This window comes from Peromyscus eremicus, chromosome 3, assembly GCF_949786415.1.
Source record: "Peromyscus eremicus chromosome 3, PerEre_H2_v1, whole genome shotgun sequence".
Taxonomy (NCBI): Eukaryota; Metazoa; Chordata; class Mammalia; order Rodentia; family Cricetidae; genus Peromyscus; species Peromyscus eremicus.
Window position 1 is genome coordinate 50,720,019 of NC_081418.1, and position 26,835 is coordinate 50,746,853.

At 49.9% G+C, this 26,835-nt stretch overlaps 1 protein-coding gene across 1 annotated transcript in view; it reads right to left on the reverse strand.

Moving 5' to 3' along the window:
* Positions 1-4,315: 4,315 nt before the first annotated feature.
* Dennd2a (DENN domain containing 2A) overlaps positions 4,316-26,835 on the reverse strand; it is a 58,280-nt gene continuing 35,760 nt past the window's right edge. The window contains exons 11-19 of the mRNA XM_059257617.1: positions 25,685-25,762; positions 24,438-24,578; positions 22,707-22,855; positions 11,383-11,560; positions 9,507-9,548; positions 8,026-8,143; positions 7,479-7,718; positions 6,023-6,109; positions 4,316-5,420 (exon numbers count right to left, since the gene is read on the reverse strand). Of these exons, the coding sequence (XP_059113600.1) occupies positions 5,389-5,420; positions 6,023-6,109; positions 7,479-7,718; positions 8,026-8,143; positions 9,507-9,548; positions 11,383-11,560; positions 22,707-22,855; positions 24,438-24,578; positions 25,685-25,762 (1,065 nt within the window). The 3' untranslated portion in view covers positions 4,316-5,388. The remainder of the gene's footprint in view (positions 5,421-6,022; positions 6,110-7,478; positions 7,719-8,025; positions 8,144-9,506; positions 9,549-11,382; positions 11,561-22,706; positions 22,856-24,437; positions 24,579-25,684; positions 25,763-26,835) is intronic.

Below are 26,835 nucleotides of genomic sequence, written 5' to 3' on the forward strand. Positions count from 1 at the left end.
CAGAGCCCACAGAAAATCAAACAACAAAAAACCCACCTCACTTTTTCTAGTCTCTCGAATCTGTTACCCTGTTTTCAACATGGCTAGGAAACTCACCAGCTTCACTGAGAGTCCTGTTAACAGATGCTGCCTGGAGGGCTGCTAAGCCATCTCTGGTCCTGGTTGGACTTTCCCCATAGGCTGATAAGGCAGAGAGGTGGGGTGGAGAGCAGCCTCCATCCAGAGCTCTTGGCTCCACAGCTCCCAGGGAAACTTGAGGAACTGGGTGGGCAGGGGCCATCCTGGTTACACGGTGGCCAGTCCCTACTGGTCTGCTGCTCTTTTAGCTCGTGTGTGAGCATGGTCCTGCTGCACCACAGTCCCTTGCTTAAGCGCTGGGCTAGGTCTGTGTGAGTCTGCAGTGAACCTGTGTTCTCCTCCAAAAGAACCAGCTAGCCCAGACTCTGCCCAAGGGGTAAGCGAATTAACCCTACTGGGAAGGGACGGCGGGCTGCGAGCTTTGGTTGTAGTATGCAAGGCTGTTCTTGTAGACTTTGTGCTAGGGTCGATTAGGAAAAGGAGAGAAAGAGTGGGTAGGTAAGGGACACAGGGAAACTGGCACCAGGCCACTTAATTGTAGCCAGAAGTTGGCAGCTGAACTCCACGTAGGGCCTGGGTGAGGCCAAGGTGTGGTCCCTGGAGAGCCATGGAACAGAATTAATTGGCCTTGACAGGTGTGGGCAGTAGTGGCCTTGTTCACCTGCCTTGTTTTGCCTTTTCCTGTTCTTGCCTCTGGTCAGGCTTGGAGTGACCCCGCCCATCCACCAACGTCTACCTCGCTGGGAGCGCTGCAAAATGGATGTGCATTCTATTTTGGGAGAAGGAAAATGTTTGGGAATATAAGAGAGGTTGTGATTGTACAGCATGAATGTACTGCATGGCCCTGAATTGTTTATTTTAAAAATGGCTAATTTGGGGGCTGGAGAGATGGCTCAGAGGTTAAGAGCACTGGCTGCTCTTCCAGAGGTCCTGAGTTCAATTCCCAGCAAACCACATGGTGGCTCATAACCATTTGCAATGAGATCTGGTGCCCTTTTCTGACGTGCAGGCATACATGTCCTATGATTTTCATTGAAATTAAATAAGGAAATAGTAAAGAATGCCAAGGCTGCAGGAGTGTGCAGGCTTATCATGCGCTGGCCTGGGGCTCAGGGAAACAAAGACAAGAGAGCAGGAGATTATACCACACCCCTCAGCCTCTGCAACCCCTTTGCTGTAACCTCACCTTCACCAAGCCCGTAGAATTCTTCATGTGGTTTCTTTTGTAGCACCTGCCATAAAGGGCTTGATTAGCATGCTGCAGGTATCTGGGTACCTGGGATGAAGAAAAAGCTGTCTCCAGCACTAATGAGGCCTCTCCCTTTGAGAAGGAATGTCATCCATTTATTGGTTTTTATGGCTGTACATATTCTCTTTTTTCAAGCATTTAAAAACAATGTATGTGTGTGTGTGTGTGTGTGTGTGTGTGTGTGTGTGTGTGTGTGTGTGCCCGCCCATGTGCTTGCATGCAGGTGCCCCAGAAGAGGGTATCAACCCCCCTGGAGCTAGAATTATAGGCAATTGTGAGCTTCCTGACTGGCTAACAGGATTTGAACCCTGGTCCTCTGCAAGAACAGCAACTGTTCTTAACCACTGAGCCATCTTTACAGCATCTCTGTTTTGTGTCTTTTTCCCTGTTTAGTTTTAAATGTGTACCTGTGTATATGCATGTGTAGTTGCCATTATTTGTTTGAATAGTGTGTGTGTGTTTGTGTGTGTGTGTGTTTGTGTGTGTGTGCATGCACATATGTTCTATGGCCTGTTAGTGGAAGTCAGAGGGCAATTTGTAGGAGTCAGTTTTCTTTATCTACCATGTGGGCCTGAGGATTGAACTCAGGTCATTAGGCCTGGCGCTGGGACCTTACTCACTGAGCTGTCTCACTAAGGCTCCATACTCACCTCCACCTTGTTTGTTTTAATTGTATTTTATTGCTTATTCACGTATATGTTTATGTGTACATGATATGACTGTAAGTAACAGTAGGGGCCAGAAATGGGCATTGAATCCCCTAGAACTGGAATCATAGATGGTTGTGAGGCATCACGTGGGTGCTGGGAACTGAATCTAGGTCCTTTGGAACAGCAGAGTCTTTACTGCTGAGCCATTGCTCCGTAGTCCCCCACGTAATGGGTCTTTCTTTGGAATGCCAGCCCCCGAATAATGACAGGGAGACTTCTTATTAAGTATGAAAGCTTGGCCTTAGCTTAGCCTTATTCCCAACTAGCTCTTAAAACTTCCATTAACCGTTTGTATTCATCTTCATTTTTGTCCTGTGACTTGTTACCTCTCCTCGGTACCTGACATCCGACTTCCTTCGAGGCTGGCTGGTGAATCTCTCAGGTCAGATTCTTTCCCAGAGTTCCCATCTCTGTCCGGAAGTCCCACCTATCCTCTCCTGCCTAGCTGTTGGCCATTCAGCTCTTTATTAAACCAATCGGACGGTTCCTTAGGCAGGTGAGGTAAAACAGAGACACATCTTTACATAATGTACAAAGAGATTATCCCAACACCCCGTTTTTGTCTTGTTTTGTTTTTGTTTTTGAGACAAGTTCTCTTACTGGTTTGGGAATCACCTATTAGGTTGGCTGGCCACTCGAGGCAGAGGAACCTGCCTGTCACCACTTCCCCCGTGCTGGATTACAAATACATAAGACCTGAATTTATTTATTTATTTGTTTGTTTTGGGTTTTTCAAGACAGGGTTTCTCTGTGTAGTTTTGGTGCCTGTCCTCGATCTTGCTATATAGACCAGGCTGGTCTCGAACTCACAGAGATCTCCCTGGCTCTGCCTCCTGAGTGCTGGGATTAAAGGTGTGCGCCACCACTGCCAGAATGTGTACCTTTTTTTTTTTTATGATTTATTTATTTATTATGTATACAGTGTTCTGCCTGCTTGTATTCCTGCAGGCCAGAAGAGGGCACTACATCTCATTACAGATGGTTGTGAGCCGCCATGTGGTTGGTGGGAATTGAACTCAGGACCTCTGGAAGAGCAGCCAGTGCTCTTAACCTCCGAGCCATCTCTCCAGCCCGAATGTGTATCCTATTAAAAGACAGGAACTATAGGACAGTTTTGGACGAGCCTCAGGAGGCAAGATATAAAGACTAGGGGGGCTCTGACATCATCTCCCACATCAGGCATTCCAGCAGTCCTGTTTCTCAACTAAGGACACTGTCTGTCTAAATCTGCCCCATGGTCAGGGGGTGCATGCTTGTGACCTTGTGATCAGGAAGGTTCAGGCAGAAGGATTTTGGCAAATTCAAGGCCAGCAAGACAGTATTACTACCCGCTCCCATCAAAACAAACAAGCAGGAACATAGAACCAGCCCCAGACTGAGCAGTCATTGCAAAGCTACTGCTTTGTTTCCCCCTCCAACTCTTCTTGGTCTAATCTGCTGCTTTGCACACTATGGGTAATGCTAGTTGATTTTCTTTAAACTTACAAAAGTGTGAGGGAAGGTATCTGGACAGAGGACGGAAGAGGGCATTCATGTTCCAATACATTAACCAGGCTCAGCTAACGGATATTGTTATTTGTGTACTTGATCGGACAATATTCTCATGACCTGCATGTGTACTTCCTAGGAGTATATTTAATATATGAGTAATATACACATTAATTTCTATTTAAATGTTTTACTTCATTTGTATGTTTGCACGTGTGCACAAGCACATGGCATGACACACACGGAGGTCAGAGGGCCCTTGTGGGAGCTGGTTCTCTTCTTCCACCATGTGGGTCCTGGGGACAGAACTCAGGGGTCAGGCCTGGTGTGCCAGGCGTTTCAATCTCCTTCTTATCTTATGAATATGTTAAAAGTCAACTCACCAATCCTTTAAAGTATTCAAAAATAGCGTGTGATGTGTGATGTGTGATGTGTGCGTGTGCAGGGTGTGTGCGCCACAGCACACATGTGGAGGTCAAAGGACAACTCTGTGGAGTCCGGTCCTCTCCTTCTACCCTTATGTGGCTTGTGGAGATTGACTTCGGGTTGCCAGGCTGAGGAGCCGTCACCTGAGGAACCACCTTGCTGGCCAGATTCTTTACACATGCAGCGTGTTTCCCCTTTTAATATAAGAACATTGAAAAAAGCCTCTTCATGCACATGGTCTAGCATATTTCCCCAAATTTATTTTTGTTTCTGCTTAAGTCAAATACAAAAATCTTCATAAAATATTATACACTCACTAGGAATGTTGATAAAGATATTTATTTATTATTTATTTATTCATTCATTCACTTGGAGTTCTTAAGTAAAACAGTATAATAGAAAATAAGTTAGAAAAGAATGTATATTCCAAAATACTAAAAGTGATCACTTAGGGGCAATATAAAAATACACAGAATATTGCTATCGGTAAAGTTAACTAAACTGAGGCGCTTATGTGAGCCCCCAAGCTCATATTCTTCCCCCAACGCCAGCCACACACCCCTGTTAATCCTGCCCCACTCCAGGCCAGGTGACCCAGAAGTAGTTACTCACTGTGGCACCCAGTGGGGGCCCAGCAGTCCTGGGGTGGTAGCCCGAGGCCAGCCTGAGAACTGTCCTGTGCTGCACACAGGACTCTTGCAGACTCCCACAATCCCCCACAGGTCAGCTGGCTGTGACCTCCTCCAGTTCCTCCCTCTCAATGAGAACCACCACAGAAGCCCCTCCCATCTATGTGGGCCATGAGGAACAGGTTCACAGCAGTGGTCGAAATGTCATGGTTAGGCCACAGGAAATAGACACTTCGGGACCCTAAGAACATTTTGTTAACAATTAACAAGATTTCCTCTTTTTACGTGTCCCTAAAAGCCACAGGCTGTTCTATGAGACTTCCTTTGAAGGAGCAAAAAACCCCCAGTCAAGAACAGTGAAGTCCACAGTCTCTGCCACCAGGTGGCGTCATAGACCAGTCCGGAGTAACCGGGATCGTGGGCAGCCACATCTCAGATAACTTCTGTGGCGGCCACTCTTCCGATCTTCTCCCTCCTGGCTTCGCAGCTGTCAGGAGGCTGGCCCAGAAAAGATGAGGTAGGGCAGGAGAGAGTTTTCTCAGCCCTGGCAAGACAGAAGGAAGACCCAAACACCTTTCTTCTCTTCTAATGTCTAAGATATAAAGACCCCAGAACCAGCCACAGTAAGAACAGCTGCATGGTGGCAGGTTCCTTCCAGGGCTATCCTGAGCTTCTGCCACCTGCCGAGTTCACAGGCTCCATCCTGGGAGGAGCTGGGGCTGGGGACTGCCTTCAGCCCACAGCCTCTCAGAACTGTTAGAAATGTGTGGTCCCAGTGGAGAGGTTTTCCCTTGAGCCAAGATGAGGGTTATTTCTTGTGGAGAAACTTCATTTTATTCCCTAGAAAAGAAAGTGAGAGCATCTTATTGGGGAGAGAGGGGAGGGAGAGAGGAAGGAAAGGGCACAGGAAAGCTGGTGTCCCAGCACACTTGTGGGGTTAAGGGGCAACTCTGGGGTCGGTTCTCTCCTCCCACCTTTCCATGGGATCTGGGAAGTGGACTCAGGTCCTCGGGCCCGTGTGGTGTCGTTAGCCGCTGAGCCTTCTTGCTGGTCACTGAACTCCTGATTTCCCTGCCGTCACCTCCCAAATGCTGGGGGTGCAGGTATGCACGACTGCCAAGCCTGTGCTCTCTTTTTCTCATGAGGATCTTCCTGCTGATTAAACTGGAGTCCTGATGCTTCGCGTCTTACTTCCCTACCCAGGGGAGCTTGCAGGCCGGGTGGAGTCCCGCCTATATCACTCCCTGTCTGGCCCTGGCCTGCTTCCTCTACTGGGTTCCCAGAAGACTCAGACTGTGGCAAGGATGACAGTGAGGCCCCCCGAGGGCCTAGGGACAGACTAAGAGAGGCAGTCAGTCTAGTGCCAGCTTCCCGTGTCACCGAGGGTTCCTGGCTCTGGGGAGACAGAGATCTGAGGCTGCTGACAGGGATCCAGGCCTTACCCAGACCCTTGAGGAACTTATTGACTCCGCTGTGCTCTCCGCTGGGCAAGGTTTCCAGGTACTCCTGGGCTCGGACCTCAAACAGACCTGGTGACAAGAGACCCCGGGACATTTTAGATCCTCGCCTTTGTGCGTCTACACAAACCTTCCTGGCTAGAACGGGAAAGGGAAGCCTTGCTTCTGAGATGCAGCTCTGCCTATAAACAGGCTTGCAAGCATGAGGTTTATGAGGATTTTTACTGTCCTTATAATTGCCCCCCCTCCCGTAACAGCTGTCTGTGGACAGCTATAAAGCCCACTCACACAGGGAAAAGATCCTATTTCCCTCCTGCTATCTTGTTTTTTGAGACAGGGTTTCTCTGTGTAACCCTGGCTGTCCTGGAACTCATTCTGTAGACCAGGCTGGCCTTGAACTTAGAAGTCTACCTGTCTCTGCCTCCCTCCCAAGTGCGGGGACTAAAGACGCGTTTCACCACCTCCGGCTCCTGCTACCTTTCTTACCAATAGTGACTTGTAACCCTGGCTGAAATGTACCTGACAGCTCTTCTGAAGAGGGACCTAGAATGAGGCCTGTCCTCCCACACCCTCTAATCAAATCTTTATCACAGCCTCAAGTATGGCTGCCTGTCTCTCCTGTGGAAATGGCTATGGGAGTGCAGGGCTTTGAGCTGAGTTCCTAACACCAGAGAAATCCCAGGGGTGGGGCCAGCTGCTCTTCTGGAACCTTCTGGGCTCTGTGTAGCCATGCTGCAGAGGTAAGCGCCTTCCCTTCCCAGGTTTAGCTCCCATCAAAACCGCCTTTACCAGCACTCCTAGATTTTAGATCCCCAGAACGTCCAAGACAATGGACAAAATGGGCTGGGACAGTGTCTCCGTCATTTCGTGCTCCTGGCTCCCTTTCTCCCTAGAAGCACGATGGCGCCTATGCAGACAGGGACAGGGAGAAGGAAGAGAGAAGAATTCAGAGGAGGAGGAGGGAGAAGAAAGGCTGGCATGGATGGTAACTGAGGCAGGATGTCCAGATTCTGCAGTGCTGGCTCCAGGCCCCAGGCCCCAGCCCAGAGTCTCCTGAATCTTTATCCTTCTACAGTCTCCGGGCAGGAAGAAGGGCAGAGGGGAAGGGCAGAGGGGGCTGTGGAGAAGCAGGAGGGACAGGGGAAGCCTGGGAGAAGCAGAGTAGGCCACGCTCACTGTTCAGGTGTGGGTGGAGGCAGCCCTGTGGAGGCTGGGGTACTGTGTTGCCTACATCCTTGTTCAGGTGTGGGTGGAGGCAGCCCTGTGGAGGCTGGGGTACTGTATTGCCTACATCCTTGTTCAGGTGTGGGTGGAGGCAGCCCTGTGGAGGCTGGGGTACTGTATTGCCTACATCCTTGTCCACCTCTTCCTCATGCTCTTCAGCCACTCAGAGCCCAGCGCCTCTGCCCTCACTGCCCCGGCAGGGTTTTGGTGTCCTAACCTTTGGCATCCTGCCTGCGTAGTTCCCGCTCCTGGATAAAGCCGCGGAAAGTCTGGGTCTCCATGAAGACCTCCAGGAAGCGTCGCAGGCTCTTAGAGGAGACAGCTTTTCTGAAGGCCTCTCGCTGCAGACTCCTCTCCTCGCCCGACGTCAGGAACAAGGAGTAGTGGCCCACAACCTCCACAAAGAATCGGACAAAGGCTTCTGATACCAGGTCGTTCAAGGGGCTGGACTCAGGGCCTGAGCAAAGGGGACAAAGATCGTAATAGTAAGCTTGGTGGGCCGGAGCCCAGGACAGGCAGTTATTGACTATAGCACAGCTACTTCCTCCACAGCTTCTCCCCACCTGTGACCAGCCAAGAGGAAAGGCACTTAAAGTCAGCCTTGCCCCTTTTAGAAGTATTTTAGCACCTAGATGGAGAAAGTGGGGGAAATTCCTACAATTATTGTTGGAATGAAATCCAAATGGAAGGCGGAACCCCACTTTTTCTCCTCATGCCCCTACTTTCTCACTCAACCAGCCAGCTGTTCAAGTCCTGGCATTTACCATGCACACAGTCCAGCGGGCCTCCATCCTGGTCACAGGCCAGGTCATTCCTCTGCTCCAGAATGTGTTCCAGGGCTACCTGAAGCTTCCGGGGCAGAATGGAATCCTCGTCCTCCATCTGTAAGGCAGGAGATGCAGGTGGGCACAGCTACGCCTGGCGAGCCATGTGCCAGTCCCATCTCTGGGCAGGTAGTTCAGCTCATAGTTTAAACTGTGTGTGTGTGTGTGTGTGTGTGTGTGTGTGTGTGTGACAAGGCCTCACTGTGTAGCCCTGGCTAGCCTGGGACTCACTATGTAGACCAGGCTGGCCTCAGACTCATAGAGATCCTCCTGCCTCTGCCTGAGTACTAGGATCAAAGGTATGCACCACCATGCCTGGCTTTTTAGTTTTTGTTTGTTTTCGAGACAGGGTTTCTGTGTAGCCCTGACTGTCCTGGAACTCACTCTGTAGACCAGACTGGCCTCAAAATCAAAGATCCTCCTGCCTCTGCCTCTCCAGTGCTAGGATTAAAGGCATGGGCTACCACCGCCCAGAGCTTTTTTTGTTTTATTAGTGAGTGTGCATGTGCGTGTGTGAGTGCGTGCGTGTGTGCATGTGTATAGGGTTCTCTTGTTTCACCATGTGGGTCCTGAGACTTGAACTTAGGTCATTAGGCTCTGGCAAGAGCCTTTTATCCACTGAGCCATCGTAATAGCCTCAGCTCCTAGTTTAGTAGGAAGGGATATGCTTAGAGTCAGAAATTTGAGGTTCAAATCCCCATTCTAGCTCTTGTAAGCTGTGAGAGCCTCAGAGCCTTCTTTTGTAGACAGGCCACCAGTCAGTGCGGGCCTCACCTTAGGGATCAAATTTTATACAGTTCTCTTGTGAAAGTGTTGGGGTTCTCTCTCTCTTTTTTTGGTTTTTCGAGGCAGGGTTTCTTCATGTAGTTTTGGTGTCCTGGATCTCGCTCTGTAGCCCAGGCTGGCCTCAAATTCACAGAGATCTGCCTGGCTCTGCCTCCCGAGTGCTGGGATTAAAGGCGTGCGGCACCGCTGCCCAGCTAACAGTGAGATTGATTTTTTCAGATGATGTGTGAGTGTCTGTCCATGTCTATGCGTGGTCTGTGCATGTGAGTTTAGTGCCTGAGGAGGCCAAAGCTGTTGAATCCCTTTGAAGCTGTTGCTGAAGGTGAGCTGCCTGGGTGCTGGGAAATGAACTTGAATTCTTTACAAGTCCATTGAGCAGCATGAACTCTTTACTGCTAATCCATCTCTCCAGCCCGTGTCCTGAGTATTCATTGGTCGAGGCCTTTTTGTGCCTGTCTCGGCTAAGGGCTTCCTCTTTGCTGCCTCATCCTCGGCTGGCCTCGGCCTGGGTGGCCCCAGTGTCCAGCTGGGCTAGCAAGTCCAGGCTTGCTAGAGAGTCTTTCCAGAGCTGGAGGTGAACCCTGTGGCAGAAGCGAAGGCATGGGAGAAGCAGGCTGAGCTGGCTTCCTACTCACCTGCCTGAGGAACCGGTCATTGATGAGATCGACCACAAGAACCTGCAGGACAGAGGAAAAGGGGTGGGTACTGTCATTAGGGCTTGGGGGAGAAAAGTGGAGATGGAGTTGAGAACATGTACTGTACGTGTGTTCTGACATGGACTGAGGGGTGTCCTAGCCTGGTAATGAAGGCCAGGACCCATGTGTCAGCAGCTGGATTCTCAGCCCTGTTCTGACTGTGGCAGAGCTTCTCTGTTTCTTTTTGTTTGTCTATTTATGCGCTACTGAGATGGGGGACAAAAGATGTAAGATGCCCCTACTTTCTGGAGTTCTACTTAACTCTGTCCACTCCGTGTTGGGGAGTCACCCTTTTACCCCTGAGCTGTTCACTGACCTACCAGTTTCCCAGAGGGATAAGGGGGGAGACTAGGAGTGTGGCCTGGGGACACTGTCAGGCTACAGGCTCTGTGTCTTTGTTAGTTACAGTTTTCAGGAGGGAACACCTCTCTCCTCAGTGTGGGTTGAGATGTAGGGCCACAGGGTGGTATGAACGAGATGCCTCATGTACAAAGCTTAAGGGCACGCTTATGTGTTGTCTCTAGGGTGGACCCTCATGCAGACCCTAGCTTAGGTGGCGGACTGTGACAGAGGAAGAACAGAGGTTGGATGGCCTGCCTGGCCACAGCTGGAAACAGGCTCTGCCATGTTGAGAGACCCTCATAAACTCTTTGCCTTCACACAATGAAAGGACAAGCATCCCCAGTCCTGGGATAATGGAGAACAGATGGACTGGCATCCTCACCAAGTTCAGAGCTGAGCAGAATTTGGTTCCTGTTTCCTATACTGACTACTGGGGTCCCTGGTACACAGACAGGGCAGGTCAGAAACTATTTAGAGGAAGGGACCGAATAACTACAGAGGTACCAAATAGCCCTTCCTGCCTTGCACACTGATCTATAAAATCCTGGGTGGTATTACAACTATATTGTGGTTTTATTTTGCGTGTCTTGTTATGTAGCCCAGGCTGACTTCAATCTTGAGATCCTCCTGCCTCGGCTGGTAAGTGCTGGAGCACATGGGTGTGACCACCATACCCAGGTTTGTAGATTCCTTTTTCCTCTCTTTAATTCTAGCCTTCATTAATTATTATTATGTTTCTTGTACTGGAGGTTGGACCTAGGGGCTCCTGCATGGTAGACGGCTGCTCTACGACAGTACTTCCCTGTGGCCTCCGATCCTTCTCTTTCCCTTTCTTCCTTTATTGTTGCGTGCGTGCGTGTGTGCGTGCGTGTGTCACAGCATACATGTGGAAGTCAGAGCTCACCTTTCAGGAGTCAGTGTTCTCTTTCCACCACGCACCTCTGAAGGGACTGAACTCAGTTATCAGGCTGGGTACGAACCATCTTGCCAGCCACACCCCATGTCTTTTCTTTTTTTTTTTTTTTTTTTTTTTTGGTTTTTCGAGACAGGGTTTCTCTGTGTAGCTTTGCACCTTTCCTGGAACTCACTTGGTAGCCCAGGCTGGCCTCAAACTCACAGAGATCCTCCTGGCTCTGCCTCCCGAGTGCTGGGATTAAAGGCGTGCGCTTTTCAATGACATAACTAAGTCCCTGCTTCTTCGTCATCAGTCCAAGCACACATTCCAGTTACTGCTTTCTCTGATCAGTGTGGGGAGACAGGAGGCTGGGGCAGATGGCTATGTCTGATGTCAGGGCTTCTACAGGCCACTCCATTCAGAAGGGAAAACGGTGCTTAAAGTCACCAAGGGGTTGATTGATGGGAGACTCTGGGAAGGACCTGTCACAGAGAAAGCCCTGGCATCTTCCCACTTCTGCCCAGGACTCTCCTCCTCTCTGTGTGCCGAGGAAGGAGGGTGCAGGGACCCGGGGCTCACCTCTTCCAGTGGCAGCTCCCTGAGCAGTGGCAGCGAGCTGGAGAGCAGCCCGATGAGGAAGGGTGTGGGTGAGCACACTATGTCAATCATGGCCGGTGGTAACACTGGGATGTAGGTGTGCTGCCAGCTGAAGGGGTAGATGAGGGCCACCATCGCGTGGCAGCACGTGGACAGTGTGCTGCAGGGGGAACACAGAGAGAAAAGGCCGGTTCAGTGTGGCTAATGGTGGGGCTTCCACAGCGGGGGGCCAGAGAGAAGGGCTGGGGTCCATCCAGTTCTCAAATGACCACAAACAAACACACCATCAGAGACAGCAGAACTACACTGAGATTCCCTCTTACCCCCGTCAGAACGGCAGTCACCAGAAAAAAAATGGCAAAGCACCTGCCCACAAGATGGGCTTGTTCCAGAGCCCACATTGAAGGGAGACAACAGGCCCTGAGAGCTTCCCTCTGAAGACCGTATGTGCAATGCACATGTATGTTAATACACACATAAAATCAATACACACAAAATTGTAAAAAACAAAAACCAAATAACAGCCGGGTGCAGTGGCACACCTCTTTAATCTCAGCACTCAGGAGTAAAAGTGGCTCTCTGTGGGTTCGAGGCCAGCCTTGGTCTTCATGGTGAGTTTCAGGACAGCCAGGGACACATGGAGATACCCTGTCTCAAAAAAACAAAACAAAACAAACAAAAACCCAAATAACAAATGCTGTAAGAATCTGGACAAGGGGCTGGGGATTTAGCTCAGTGGTAGAGCGCTTGCCTAGCAAGCACAAGGTCCTGGGTTTGGTCCTCAGCTCCGGAAAAAAAAAAAAGAAAAAAAAAATCATGCCGGGCGGTGGTGGCGCACGCCTTTAATCCCAGCACTCGGGAGGCAGAGCCAGGCGGATCTCTGTGAGTTTGAGGCCAGCCTGGTCTACAGAGTTCCAGGAGAGATGCCAAAGCTACACAGAGAAACCCTGTCTCAAAAAACCAAAACCAAAACCAACAAACAAAACAGATGCCATAAGAAAGAGCTACAGGGACTGACAAGCCCTGGGAAACTATTATGAAAGAACTTTTCACACAAGGCCATAGGTTCTGTGCCCAGCACTGCAGAAATGACCAGCAAATAAAGTCCTTTTATAAGAAAGAGCTATCTCATGCAGTCCAAGGTGTCCTTGAACTCTCTATGTTAACTTCCCAGCACGACCCCGAACTACTCCCCTCTGAGTGCTGGGATTATAGGTCTGTGTGCACACCCCAGGCCCCATTTATGAGGTTCTAGGGATCAATGAGGTCCAGGGCCTTGTGAATTGAGGCAAGCACTCTAGCAACCAAAGTACATCCACTGCCCCTTACACGTCAAAGCAATCTCAAGTAATGGTTTCCTTTTTTAACCTACCAGTACAAAGGATGGCACCTAGGGCTTCCTCCCACCCCGCAAGACAGGGTTTCTCCGTGTAGTTTTGGTGCCTGTCCTGGATCTCGCTCTGTAGACCAGGCTGGCCTCGAACTCAGAGATCCGTCTGCCTCTGCCTCCCAGTGCTGGGATTAAAGGCATGTGCCACTGCTGCCCGGTATTATTATTATTATTATTATTATTATTATTATTTTATATTTTTTTTTTAAAGAAAGGCTTTCAAGGGTCCTAGGCTGGCTCAGATTTACTATGTTGCTGAGGATGATTTTTGAACTCTTGATCTTCATGTCTCCACCTCTCAGTGCTGGATTGAGAGAGTGCAGGGATTAGAGGTATGCACCCCCATACCCAGCCGTTTAAGCGCTTCTGACTCCAGGGAAGTTTTAGAGTCCCATGATTTAGATCTGGAAACAATCCTGGCGACAGCATTCACATTCACTTTTAGGATCAGGGTCTTGCTAGGCTATGCCGCTTAGTCTGACCGTAAACTGGAGACCCTCCTGGGTCACCTTCCAGAGTTCTAGGATGACACACCTGCTTTGGAATTTTGTAGCTAAAGACACTGAGTCCTAAGAAGTTTCAACTCCAGGGCAGCTATGGATCATGAGTCCAGGAAGGCAAGTGAGTGGGGGGTCTAGGAGCGGGGCCTAGGGGTACTAGGGGTAGAAGGCGGGCGGGGAGAGGAAGGAGACTCAGAGAGACAGGCACAGGGGAGGGCGGCCTGTGTGCTTTCCCTGTCATTGCCACAGGAGAAGAAAGGTAATGTCCTTCTCCCCAAATCAGAAAAGACCAGCTGTCCTTTCCTGAACTCATCCGCAGAAGAACGCTGCTCTCTCCCTGCTGCTACAGCCCTTGTGATGCCTGTGAAGCCGCTGGGCCAGCAGGGACTTGTGGGAGGGCTGGACTTGAGCTGCACTGACTGCAAACCCAGTGGGGACGAGGTTAGGAAAAATCACCATCCACGCCGGTGCACAGGGCAGACGAGGAGGTTACAGAAAGAAGGCTGGAATCCACTCTGAAGTAGAATGCTCTGAGCTAAAGGACAACTGCATTCAATTTCTTTCTTCCTCATAGTGCCAGGGCCTGAACCCAGGGCCTCATAGGTAAGGAATGCCACTCACAACCACTTCTCGAAAGGAGCGTTCAGGATTTTCTCTGCTTAATGGTGAGAGCTGAAGGGACAGCAGCCCCCTGGAGCACGTGACTCTGGCAGGTCTGGCTCTTCTTCCCCATTCCCTCTGCCTGGCTAAAATCGTTAGACTACATTCCCGAAGCTAGCCTCCAAGGTCTGTTCCCCTCCCCTTGCTCTCCTCGCCTTCTCCCTCATCCTCTGTCTCCTGTCTTTGTCTCTTATCCCTGCCCTCTGTCCCTCTGGGGCAAATACATCTCCTTTGTGCTGAGAACTTGGTCTTGGGGGTCCTAAGCAGCTACTTTTCCTACAAGAGCCTTCCTCACAGCTGAGGACCAAACATTCCCACACCTGGTTATCAGTAATACCTAGTTAGCTGGACAGGAGGGAGGAGCACAGAGCACCCAGAGAGGACGACAGACAGGCAGGAAGCTATCAGATACCTCACGCCTCTTGCTCCAGCCCAGTCACCACCTTAAAATATTCTGCTCTGGGTAACAAGGAAAGGAACGGCTGGATTCTGTAAAAACAGCGGGAGTGGCCGCGCTCTCTCTCTACCTAAGTGGCAGAGAAGAAATGAAGGACTGAGCACAGCTTGCATGCTTTTCCCAATGACTGCGGTAAGTGCTGATGGAATTTTGTGTGTATGGGCGAGGCAGAGGGTGGGTGCTGCAAGGAAAAGGGGGGACCCTTGGAGTAAGCCCAGGGCAGGGCCTGAGCAGGCGCCTGAGCACTGGCTGTTGCAGAGGAGGCAGCATTTGTGAAGCATGGCCAGGGAGAACCCTCTCACAGCTGGCTCCCATTACTGTGGGGCAGGAGGGACTGCCAAGCTCCTCAGCTGTGACGACTGTGCAGGGTGGGGGAGGGAAGAGAATGCCCCAGGGGGAAGGTGGCTGGGCCAGAGGGCTCAGTGATGGACGCAGGTGAGAGGGTCAGGTCTTGGTTCTTAAGGGCTGAAGCATTGTTTTGGAACATCAGGATGCGTCTGTGAGTATTAACATCTGGAGAAGATATTTTAATTCTGGGTGCATCTCTCCCGCTGCACAGCACTTCCAAGAACAGGATTGAAGGGCAGAACTCAGGCTGTCCTGCACATGATGAAACTTCCCAGAGAGCAGGACTGACGTGTTTCCCTGACTGCGCTCAAGTAACATGTCACTGAATTTAAAAGGCACACCGGCTGGCCCTCAAGAGGGCTGGCTCTGTTTTCCGTGTGGCTTCAGGAAGAGCCCTTCACTACTCCAGGCCTCACCCTCGTCCCCCATGAAAGACGTGAGCTAGCCTAGAAGAACCCCAGTGTACCCCTCCAGCTTTAGCACCCACAAACTCTCAATCTGTACAAGATGGCGCATCCAGGGGCTAGAAATGAGTCAAAGATATCACTGTAAGGCTTGTTAGCATGCCTGGGTCAAAGAATAATGGTGACACCTCACTCAGAGGAACTATGAGATCACCCCTGTATCTGTGAGGGTCTCACCTACGTGAGGAAGTCCTGAAGGGGAAGGCCTGACAGAGGCAGCAAGACCTGGGTGACTCCAAGGAAAGAGCTGGACCATGTCCCAGCCAAGGACACCTAGTGATGGGTTAGAGGACAACAGCATTTATGTATGGCTGTGTTAGCCTCTAAACTGTGCTCCAAAGGCTATCTTCCTGGTGTTTGTATTTAGTCAGAATGTACCCTTTCCTGTTGAGACAGGGTCTCATATATTGCAGGGTGGCCTTGAACTATGTACTGAGAATGATTCTGAACTTCTCATCCTCCAGCTCCCTGGTATTGGGATTATAGGTGTCGAGCACCGTGCCTGGTTTTATGAGGTGCTGGGGCCTGGAACCCAGGGTTTAGTGCATGCTAGGCCAGCACTCTCCAGCTAAGCTGCATCTCCAGCTAGTGACATTTCGTAAATGTTTTCATGCTGGGAGTGGAAGGCAGACTCTCAGAAACGCTAGGCAAGTACTCTACCAGGGTGCTATTTTCCTCAGCCGCGACTTTATAATGTACTGTCGTGCAGTTAAAATATTTTCTTTCCACAGAGCTTTGCTAAATTAGACTCTTGTCATCCACCCTGAGATCCTGCTGGATCCTCAAAGTGTAGTATTTTGGGTGCCAGAACACAAAGGTAGTGGGTACCGCCACTGCTTGCAGACAGGCCTCGAGATGGCAAACACTGTTGAGTGTAGCAGGATCTAGAAGATGTACAGAACCTCCCTGAAGCTTATGGAAACTGAGTAAAACTGAACCAAGAGGAATAAACAAAAGAATGAGTACATACAGCTACACGTGAACTTATTTGTGTAGTTATCCATGTGCGTCACCGTTGGTCAAGATTTGGTCATCTCATCCTACTCATCCTTAGCTAGTAGATGAACCCTCAGCGTATGATTTTTTCTTAGACTATAAAAAGATAGGATATTGAATATTAAACACTTGGTCATCTAAAACTTCTATACAAAGTGGCTTATGTGCAGCCCTGGCTCCAGTCCACCCTGGGCTATAGGGCTAGCTGAAGGTTTTTACTCCAGTCCACCTTGGTCTATAGGGTTAGCTGAAGGTTTTTACTCCAGTCCACCCTGGTCTATAGGGCTAGCTGAAGGTTTTTACTCCAGTCCACCCTGGTCTATAGGGTTAGCTGAAGGTTTTCACTCCAGTCCACCCTGGTCTATAGGGCTAGCTGAAGGTTTTTACTCCAGTCCACCCTGGTCTATAGGGTTAGCTGAAGGTTTTCACTCCAGTCCACCCTGGTCTATAGGGTTAGCTGAAGGTTTTCACTCCAGTCCACCCTGGTCTATAGGGCTAGCTGAAGGTTTTTACTCCAGTCCACCCTGGTCTATAGGGTTAGCTGAAGGTTTTCACTCCAGTCCACCCTGGTCTATAGGGCTAGCTGAAGGTTTTCACTCCAGTCCACCCTGGTCTATAGGGCTAGCTGAAGGTTTTTACTCCAGTCCACCCTGGTCTACAGGACTAGCTGAAGGTTTTTACTCCAGTCCACCCTGGTCTACAGGGCTAGCTGAAGGTTTTTACTCCAGTCCACCCTGTTCTATAGGGCTAGCTGAAGGTTTTTACTCCAGACCACCCTGGTCTATAGGGCTAGCTGAAGGTTTTCACTCCAGTCCACCCTGGTCTATAGGGCTAGCTGAAGGTTTTTACTCCAGTCCACCCTGGTCTATAGGGTTAGCTGAAGGTTTTTACTCCAGTCCACCCTGGTCTATAGGGTTAGCTGAAGGTTTTTAGGGCTGAAATTAGTAAATAAAAAACAAAATGTTTATCATAAAGGAAATGAAGATGTTGTAGGGAAATATTTATCTGAGTTGTTATGGTAACAGAAGGAGCTATCACAACAGCATTCTTTGCTTTCCATCTGTCAAGCTTGAGCCTGACAGAGCCTTTAGAAACACTCAATGTCCACCCTAAAGATGAAACAGAGCAAAAATGTTATTTTAAATTTGATAGTTTTTTGGCTCAACTTAAAACCCTTCTGTAACTCAAGAGTGTTTGCCACCGACTCCCAGCAAGTTTCTCTCAGATTCCACAGCAAAGATAACTGAATGCATTGTGTGGGGGAGAGTGCCAGGAGCAGCTAAGGCCTGCCAGGGATGTCACAGGGCCACTCCTTGGGTTTGCCATATATCCTGTTCTCATGCTCTGCTGTGCCCCACTGAGACTGGGGCACAGAAGGCAAAGGGAGAGGCTTCCCCCCACTGTCAGCTGAGCAGGACTGGAGTCCATGGGTGTTCAGCAGAGGAGTGTCTCAGATGTAGGCAGCAGCTGGGATGCTAATGACTTTCTTCTCGGAATCTTTCAGCTCAAGAAAGTTGCAGCCAGCCCGTTCACCAGGCCCTTGTTTGCTAAGGCCTGGACAGAGAACCTTCAGTTCCCTATGGCTACTACCCCATAAATTATACAGAAAGGAATAGATCCTTCCACCAGGCCTATGAATCAGAGAACCAGGAGGCTTGGAGGTTTCTGACCCATGGAGTCTGATCCTTCAGATCTGAGAGAAACCTGGAGGACTCTGTCACACCTACCCACTGAGGCCTCTGTTGGAAAGACACTGAGAGAAAGAAGGAAGGTTCTGGAGAAAAACACTTAGCTTTCCTAGCCACAAAAGGAAGGAAAGGAATCTTATTCTTTTTCAAGACAGGCTCTCGCTATGTTGACAAGACTAGCCTGAAACTCAAAGCCATTTCCTCCTCGTATTGGGATCACAGGCTGCATGCACCGCCATATTCACACAGGGGTCTGGATGGCCCACCTGACAGAGACCTTCTGCATTTCTGTGGATGCACAGGGCCCCAGAGTCTGTCTTGTCACTGTCCCTGTGGTGCACTGCAGCTCCTGCTCCCTCGATAATGTTCTCCATCAATAGGGAGCCCTTCTACACCTGGCTTCCTTCAGCAGCATGAGCTAAGCTCTGTGCCTCTCAGGGCCCCGAGCCAGCACCTACGTGACATGGCGTGAGCAGGCGAAGGCTGTGCACTTAGTCCTCAGGCCCCACGGATGTGCTCATTTAAAAAAAAAAAAAAAAAAAATATATATATATATATATATATATATATATATATATATATATATATATATATTTGTTTTGTTTTGTTTTTCCAAGACAGGTTCTCTCTGTGTAGTCCTGGCTGTCTTGGAACTCTCTCTGTAGACCAGGCTGGCCTGGAACTCACAGAGATCCACCTGCCTCTGACTCCTGAGTGCTGGGACTAAAGGTGTGCGCCACCATGTCTAGGTTAAATTTAAAAATGTACATGGTATTTTGCTTGCATGTATTCTGTGCATCATGTGTGTTCCTAATGCCTGTGGAGGCCAGAAGATGGCACCATGTGCACCACGTGAAGAAGCCAGCAGAGAGGATTCCCTGTAACTGTTGTGAGCCTCCATGTGGGTGCTAGGAGTCTTCCTCTGGAAGAGCAAGTGCTCTTAGCCACTGAGAGCCATCTTTCCAGCCTGTGCTCACTGTCTTCTTTCTTTCTTGTTTTGGAAACAGGCTCTTACGTAGCCCAGGTTAGCCTCAAATACCTTATGCAGCCGAGACTGAACTTCCAATTCTCTGGCCAACACCACCTATGTGCAGTGGTGACAGGTGTGTGCCACCACAGCCAGCCCACAGTGTGGGGGATGGAAACCAGGGCTTTGTGCACGCTAGGCAAACCCTCTACCAACTGAGCTAGCTACACCTCCGACCCCTGTGTTCATCTCTCCAGTTGGGTTTTGTTCTTGTCCTGTAAGTCACTACTTGCAGGAGAGAAACTTCTGCCTACAATATCATCCATTTAAATCTACACGGGACTAGTGCAATATGGATAGTAAATTTACTGGGCAAAAGGGAATACAAAAAACATACTGAGCCATGTTTAACAGCAAAAGTGTCTGCCTGCAGGGAAAATAGGACACTGGAGCCCAGAAAGCCACTCTCCAGGGCTCAATCAATCCCTATGCCCTACAAATGTGGAGACCCAGGATTAAGGGCTGAGTGTTCAGGGTCCCTCCTGCTCTGGGAAAAAACTCCCAGTGTGATCTGAGAGGGATGTGCATGTGTGAGGCTGTGTAGGGACTAAAGTGCAATTTAAGATGTGATGTAGCAGCCGGGCAGTGGTGGCGCACGCCTTTAATTCCAGCACTCGGGAGGCAGAGGCAGGCAGATCTCTGTGAGTTCGAGGCCAGCCTGGTCTATAAGATGAGTTCCAGGACAGCTAGGACTGTTACACAGAGAAAAAACCCTGTCTTGAAAAACCAAAAACCGGGGTTGGGGATTTAGCTCAGTGGTAGAGTGCTTGCCTAGCAAGCGCAAGGCCCTGGGTTCGGTCCTCAGCTCTGACAAAAAAAAAACCAAAAAAAAAAAAAAAAAAAAAAAAAAAGTGATGTAGCTCAGTTGATAGAGTTCCTTGTTTATTAGCTTGTGAGAAGCACTGGGTTCCATTCCACATAAACTGGGCTTGGTGGTTGGTGTATGCTTGTAATTCTAGCAGCTAGGAGGTGGAGGCAGAAGGATCAGAAGTTCAAGGCTATCCTCAGCCATACAGAGTATTTGAGGCCAGCGTAGGATACTTTACATGAGACAGTGTCTCAAAAATAAGTAAATAATAAAAATGCAATTAAGACAGTTTATATACACACAGGCATATGTGCACACTAGTTACTATAAAGCCAGGTTCTAGCCCCAAAGAGGGCATAAAAATTAGCCATATTCCTGCTGCCCTCTGTGGCATCCAACATCTGTTGCAAAAGCCACCAAGGACGATTTAAGTGTCCCTTCCCTGCCATATGTGTTCACAGTGAGTAGATCTCCAAGAGCAGAAAGAATGTCAGACCCCACGGAAGGTAAGGGGAGGAGAAAAACTCCAAAGGCCCTCCTGGAGAACTAGCTGAGGGCCCAGAGCAGAGACCTCTCAGGAGCATGGAGATCTGCTCAAGGGGGCTGGCCAGTGTCCATTCTGCCCACTCAGCAATCTGTCCAGGGCAGAGGCAGGTGGGTGGCACTCTTTTCTAGACTCTTTGGTAGAATGTTTCCCCAGGTCTTCTAACACTCGGAGCCCACGCTGGCTGCTGGCTAGGCAGACACTCTCCCCACCGGTCCCTCTCCTTCCTCTCACTGTCTCCGACCAGAAACTTCATACTTGAGCTTGGAACCTGCTCAGCTCCAGCCACACTCACGACCTTAGGCATTTTCTCCAGCTCGGCCTCCCTTGGTCTGACATCTTCATCCTAGAAGGAAGTTCCTTAGGGGCTGTGTCCCCAGCTCCACTCCTGGAGGGTTCTGGATTTATTTATCTGGTCTCCACTTGTTGCCAAGACCTTTCTGAAATCCACCTTTCCCCCCTCCCTCAAATCCAAGCCTTGAGAATCTAAGGGAATGGGGGGCTGTTAGGGAGCGGGGAGTGGGCCTTTCAGAACATGGAGACAGTTACCACAGAGCCGAAGAAACCCGATCCCGGTCACTAAAGGGCTATTAGTCATCCCTGGCTTCCAGGGCCCCAACATTGAGAACTCTGTCTGAATTCCCCAGTGCCCAGGAGCTTGGAGAGCTGCCCAGCTCCCAGCACCAGCTGCAGGCTGAGGACAGGGCCGCCTGCTTCCTGAGCTGACAGCAGTGCACAGGGAACATAGTAATGGTGACATTTAAAAGTGAATAGGAACTCAGACATGAGATGGGGACAGTCAGGGAATAGCCAAAGGGCAACTGTCCAAAGACGGGCATCATAAAGGTGACCAGATGGCGACAGTGGAGGACAGGGCGGGATGCTTGCTCCCCCATGAGTTCCATGTTGAAACATGTTGTCTTTTCATTCCCCTGTCCCTTTCTTCCTCCCTCTTCTGTTCCCTCTCCACAGCGCAGAGTCGCGTTTCCTCTCCAGACCACACAGGCAGTGCTGCTTTTCCTGTTAGTTCCCGGCATGTCTTCTTCCCAGACGGGCCTCTCAGGTGGGTGGCCGTCACTACATCAGCCGCTGGTGGCCCCAATCCTGGCCCTTCCGGGGTGGCAGCCACCCATATGCTCCTATTCTCTCAGTTCAGAGAAGGCCAACATTTTGGCAATTTTTTTTTTTTTTTAACATACATTGATTGTGTGTGTGAGCATGTGTGCACACATTCACAGAAGCCGGAGAACAACTTGCAGGAGTAAGTTCTCTCCTAGCACTCCGTGGGTCCTGGGGATTGAACTCAGGCTGTCTACCTTGGTGGCAGGCTCCTTTATCTGCTGAACCCAAGTCAGTGGTTTTATTTGTTTTGTTTTTTAAATAAGGTCTTACTGTGTGGTCCATGCTGCCCTGACTTCACAGAGATCCACCTGCCCCAGCCTCCAGAGTGCTGGGATTAAAGGCCTGAAATGATGAAAATGCAAGGAATTTTTCCTTTGCTAGAAGTTCAGGATCAATACAAATTCTTATTTCCTTCTGGATTTTCTTTGATTTGTGATGTGGCCTTTTTGATTCAGAGAATGTGATCATTGGGCTATGGATGGCATCCTATGGGGCAGGTGTGTATGTGTCTGTGTGTGTGTACGTATGTATGTCTGTGTATGTCTGTGTGTCTATGTATATGTCTCTGTGTGTGTGTGTGTATATGTATGTATGTCTGTGTGCCTATGTATATGTCTCTGTGTGTGTGTATATGTATGTATGTATGTATGTATGTATGTATGTGTGTCTGTGTACGTGTGATTTGTATGATTTAGTTTAACAACAAACAGGGAAAGAATGCCTTGTGTAAGTGTGTGCTCTTTCACCTAGTCTTGTGGTCTTTCCCTGAGTTGCTCCTTGTCCTCTCTGCCTGCCCATCTCTTCCTGACCAACCTTGCTCTCCACTCCAGTCAGTGAGCTCCTCACTGCTCCTGAAGCCATGTTCAGCCTCTCCTGACTCCTCGCCTTCACATAGACGGCTCCTCCTGCCTGCAACATGCTCTCGGGCTTGGCACTAGGTCAGTATCTGTCCCACCCTTTGCCATATGAGTTCACGGCTCTAACAAGCCCTCCCCACACGGTGCCATGCAGACTGCTTACTTCTTGGTCCCCGACTGGAATGAGAACTCTGGAGGGCAGGTCCACATACCTTCTACCTTGGTTTCCCTCACATACAAGAGTATCTCGTTCTCAGCGCACCACATGGAAAGCAGGCCACATACCAGAGAGGCATATGCAGCACACAGTCTACCTCCCTTTACCCCATGATTGCCCCCCAGGCCTCTGGGTCATCCTCGCTCCCCGGGACCCAATCTCTGCACCCTTGGGAGTCTAAGACTGGCATCGTTTACACATACTATCAGAAGCAGCAGAGCTTGGTACCTGAGTTTGTCTGCAATGAAGATGACCCTCCTTTCCAGAAGCAGGGAGGCAAAAACACTGACCAGGTGCCGGACACTGAGGGAGGAGAACAGAGACTCAAAATCCACATGCTCCAGCCGGGAGTCCAGGGGGCGGCACAGCTCGATCACCTGCCAGGGAACAGAAGCAGCTATGAAGGTGGGCTTACACTGCATGCCTCCCTGGAGACAAGGAAGATGGACGGCAGAGTTCTCGGCCCTTGGCCATGTAAGGAGCTCCTCCTGGAAGAGCTTATCTGGATGCCCCTTGGATGGTTTATGTTGAAAACTGACCTAGCCTCAAAGTCCTGGGGGAAATCCTGTCTTCTAAAGGCCTGTTACTGCTGGAAGAAAACCCCAGGCATGTAGCCCAGGCTGGCTTCAAATTTCCTATGTAGCCTAGGCTGGCCTGAACCATTTATTTATTTGTGTGTATGTATTTATTAAATTGTCTGTGCATGATGTGTGTATGAGTGCAGGTGTGCATGTACCAAGGCACATACATGTGTGGAGGTCAGGGGACGATTTTCAGGAGTCAGTTCTCCCCTCTCCCTGTGGGCTCCAGAGATCAAACTCAAGCCACTGGCTTGAACAGCAAGTGCTTTTAAGGAAAAAAAAATTATCTTTTATGTGTATGGGTGTTGTTGTCTACATGTATGTGCACCATGTACAAACCATGTACATACAATGCAGTACCCACAAAGGCCATCAGATCCTCTGGAACTAGAGTTACAGATGGATGAGTCACCATGTAGGTGCTGGGAATCGAACCTGGGTCCTCTGGAAGAGCAGAAAGCATCCTCCTGCCTCCACCCTCCAGAGGCTGGGATTATAGGTGTGCACTACCGTGCCCAGCACATGCCAATCCCTTCTGTGTGTTCCGAGTTTTTAAGCTTGCCGCGTGTATCATCTTGTTCCTCACTTGCTCATGTGACCTGGGTTTTTCACAAATTGCATGTGTGAGTTTCTAAGCTTCTCTACAGAGCTGACTTCTGTCCAGTGACATCAATATGAGAAGAATTTTCCTTCTACCATAGCATAGTACTCTCCCCACGCTGGGACTCCCTCACTGCTAACCTCACGCTACGATCTCATAGTCAAGCTACTACACCCGTGGGGGGTGGTTTTGTGTTCCCAACGACTGCTCAGTGCTGGAAAACCGGGTTGACGTGGTATGTCCCTGATACACCCTTCTCTCTTCTGTGTCTAGAAGCAATTGGTTTACAGCGGAGATCCCAGGTCGGAAGGGACCGGTGTTCTGACGTTTACAGGGCTATATGATGTGAAAAAGAAAGATGAAAACAAGGTTCCTCATCAGATCTCAGGGTCTGACCAAATAAATGACAGGCTTTGAAGCCCAGGGTAAATAGTAAGTAGTATCCAAGACGGTCTTCACTGCAAAGAACAGTTCAAGTCATAAACTTAGGAAGTAATACAGACTGAAAATGTGAACGGATCCAAAGAAGACTGATGACTACGGGCTTCGCAAAGAAGCCACAGACAAGCCACGGACACACAGCGCATGTCTGGGAAAAACCGCATGCTGTACTGCATGGCTCCTGTGGGTTGCCTCCTGGAGCCGAGCCTGGGCTGGACAGACTGGGCTGAGGGTGGGGTTTACGAGGCGTGATCAAGGAAACCACTGAGCTGGATGCCCTGCTGAAAGACAGCCTGTCCAGCCACAGGGACAGAGGAATCGAGTCTGACAGCTTACCTCAGTCCCTGAGCCTGGCAGGAAGTTCTTGACAATGATAGTTTTGCCCAGGGCTGGGAAAGGGGCTTCCATGACGCTCCTCATGAGGGGCTGCACCAGGGCAGGAGAGATGCCTCTTCTCTTTTCCACCTCGTCCAAGATCTACAATCAGAAAAGCAGCTCAGTTACTCTGAAGTCAGGCGGTCAAGGTGTGCTCAGTTCCGGTACAGTGGGCCTGCCCCAGTGACTCAAGAATTCGGGGGGTGCAGGGGTGGGGGCTCATGAGGAGCTGCTGACTCCTGACTCTATACCCAATACTTTGACATAGTGTGACTTTGGAGTTCATACTATGTATTAATAGGGGACGAGTTTCTTCTTGCTACCTTGACATGTGACTTACTGAGTCACTACAGGTACAATTTTTATTCCTGTGCTTGAGATCCAGCCAAGGGCTTTGTGTGTACTCAGGCCTGAGCTACATCCCTGACCCACCCACCCTTCCTCCCTCCCTTTGTTCCTCTGTCTCTGTCTCTTCTTCAGGACATAGTTCTTAAAAATCCTTTCTCGACAGGGTCTCTCTCTATAGTCTACCCTTGGTCTTGAAAGAGCAATCCTCCTGCCTCAGCCTCTCCAGAGATGGAATTACAGGAGTGAGCCACCATGGCCACATCCTTCATTACTTTTATTTCTTGAGCCACTGATGAGAGAAACCGATGAGAAGTGGGGAGAGAGAGAAGAAACAGTGAGCAAAATCGCAAGAATATGACTAAAGGTGGCAGGAGATGGGTGCTGTTTCCTGGGTCCTTCTGGGGTGCTGTTTCCTGAGTCCCTCTGGGGTGCTATTTCCTGGGTCCCTCTGGGGTGCTATTTCCTGGGTCCCTCTGGGGTGCTGTTTCCTGAGTCCCTCTGGGGTGCTGTTTCCTGAGTCCCTCTGGGGTGCTGTTTCCCGAGTCCCTCTGGGGTGCTGTTTCCTGGGTCCTTCTGGGGTGCTATTTCCTGGGTCCCTCTGGGGTGCTGTTTCCTGGGTCCCTCTGGGGTACTGTTTCCTGGGTCCCTCTGGGGTGCTGTTTCCTGAGTCCCTCTGGGGTGCTGTTTCCTGGGTCCCTCTGGGGTGCTGTTTCCTGGGTCCCTCTGGGGTGCTGTTTCCTGGGTCCCTCTGGGGTGCTGTTTCCTGGGTCCCTCTGGGGTGCTGTTTCCTGAGTCCCTCTGGGGTGCTGTTTCCTGGGTCCCTCTGGGGCTGGTCTTGTTCTCCCACCCCAAGTTCTCACCTTTGAAAAGAGGCTGAAGCATCCCAGGCGGCTGACAATGCAATAAACTTCAGGAAGCCGCTTCCCTTTGCCTCCAGGCTTTTTGGGAGAGAAATACAAGGCCGTCCTAAGTGTGAGCGTCAGGAAAGAAAGAACCCTAATGCTCTGGAGCTATCATGGGAGGCAGGTACTCCCCATCACTCTTTTTTACCATTCAGAAGTCTGTGAGACTATTTTAACAATCCCTGTTGCGTTTATGTATGTCTGTGGGCGTGTGCATGCATGCCATACGTGCACAGGTGAAGGTCGGAGGACACTTTGCAGGCCAGTTCTCTCTTTTCTTTTTTTGGTTTTGTCGAGATAGGGTTTCTCTGTGTAGTTTTGAGCCTGTCCTGGATCTTGCTCTGTAGCCCAGGCTGGCCTCAAACTCAAAGAGATCTGCCTGGCTCTGCCTCCCGTGTGCTGGGATTAAAGGAGTGCTCCACCACCGCCCGGCCCAGTTCTCTCTTTTCTAAGATCAAGTCAGATACCCTGGAGCTGGAGTATGGACGGCTGTGAGCCGCCAGGGAACCAAATCCAGGCTCTTTGCAAAAACAAGTGCTCCAAGCCCCCAAGCCAGCTCGCCAGCCCCCGTGGATACCAGGGATCAAATGCAGGTTCATCGGGCTTGGCAGCAAGTGCCTTCACCTCCTCAGCCATCTTGACAGCCCTGTTTTGACTCTTTGGAAGGCCCCAAGGTCGAGGGTGCAATGCACGGGTTATGATTGTGCTCTTGGACCGTAAGGTCAGGACACTTGTCTACCTGCTTCACTGTAGTCCCTCCTGCCAGTTGTTTGAGACTGGACATTTATTAAAATCACGATCCCAAATGAGTAGTCATTTCGGAAATCCCTTTTGGGAAATCACTTTCAGCTACTTTTCAAGGGACCAGGACCAGTCAATCTCAAAACTTTAAAGCAACTATAGTAACACAGGTATCACTCCACTTAGTCTCTTCAGTTGTTACCCACGCTTCTTACCCATCAATTCGATAAATATTAAACATCTAATGTGTCATGCATTAGCAGCCCTCATTCTCCCTTTTTCTTGCAATGGCTGGAGAGGAAAACCAGGGCCACCGCTGACCTACATCCCTACCCCTTTTAAGCACATTTCTATGCCTGGTATACTCA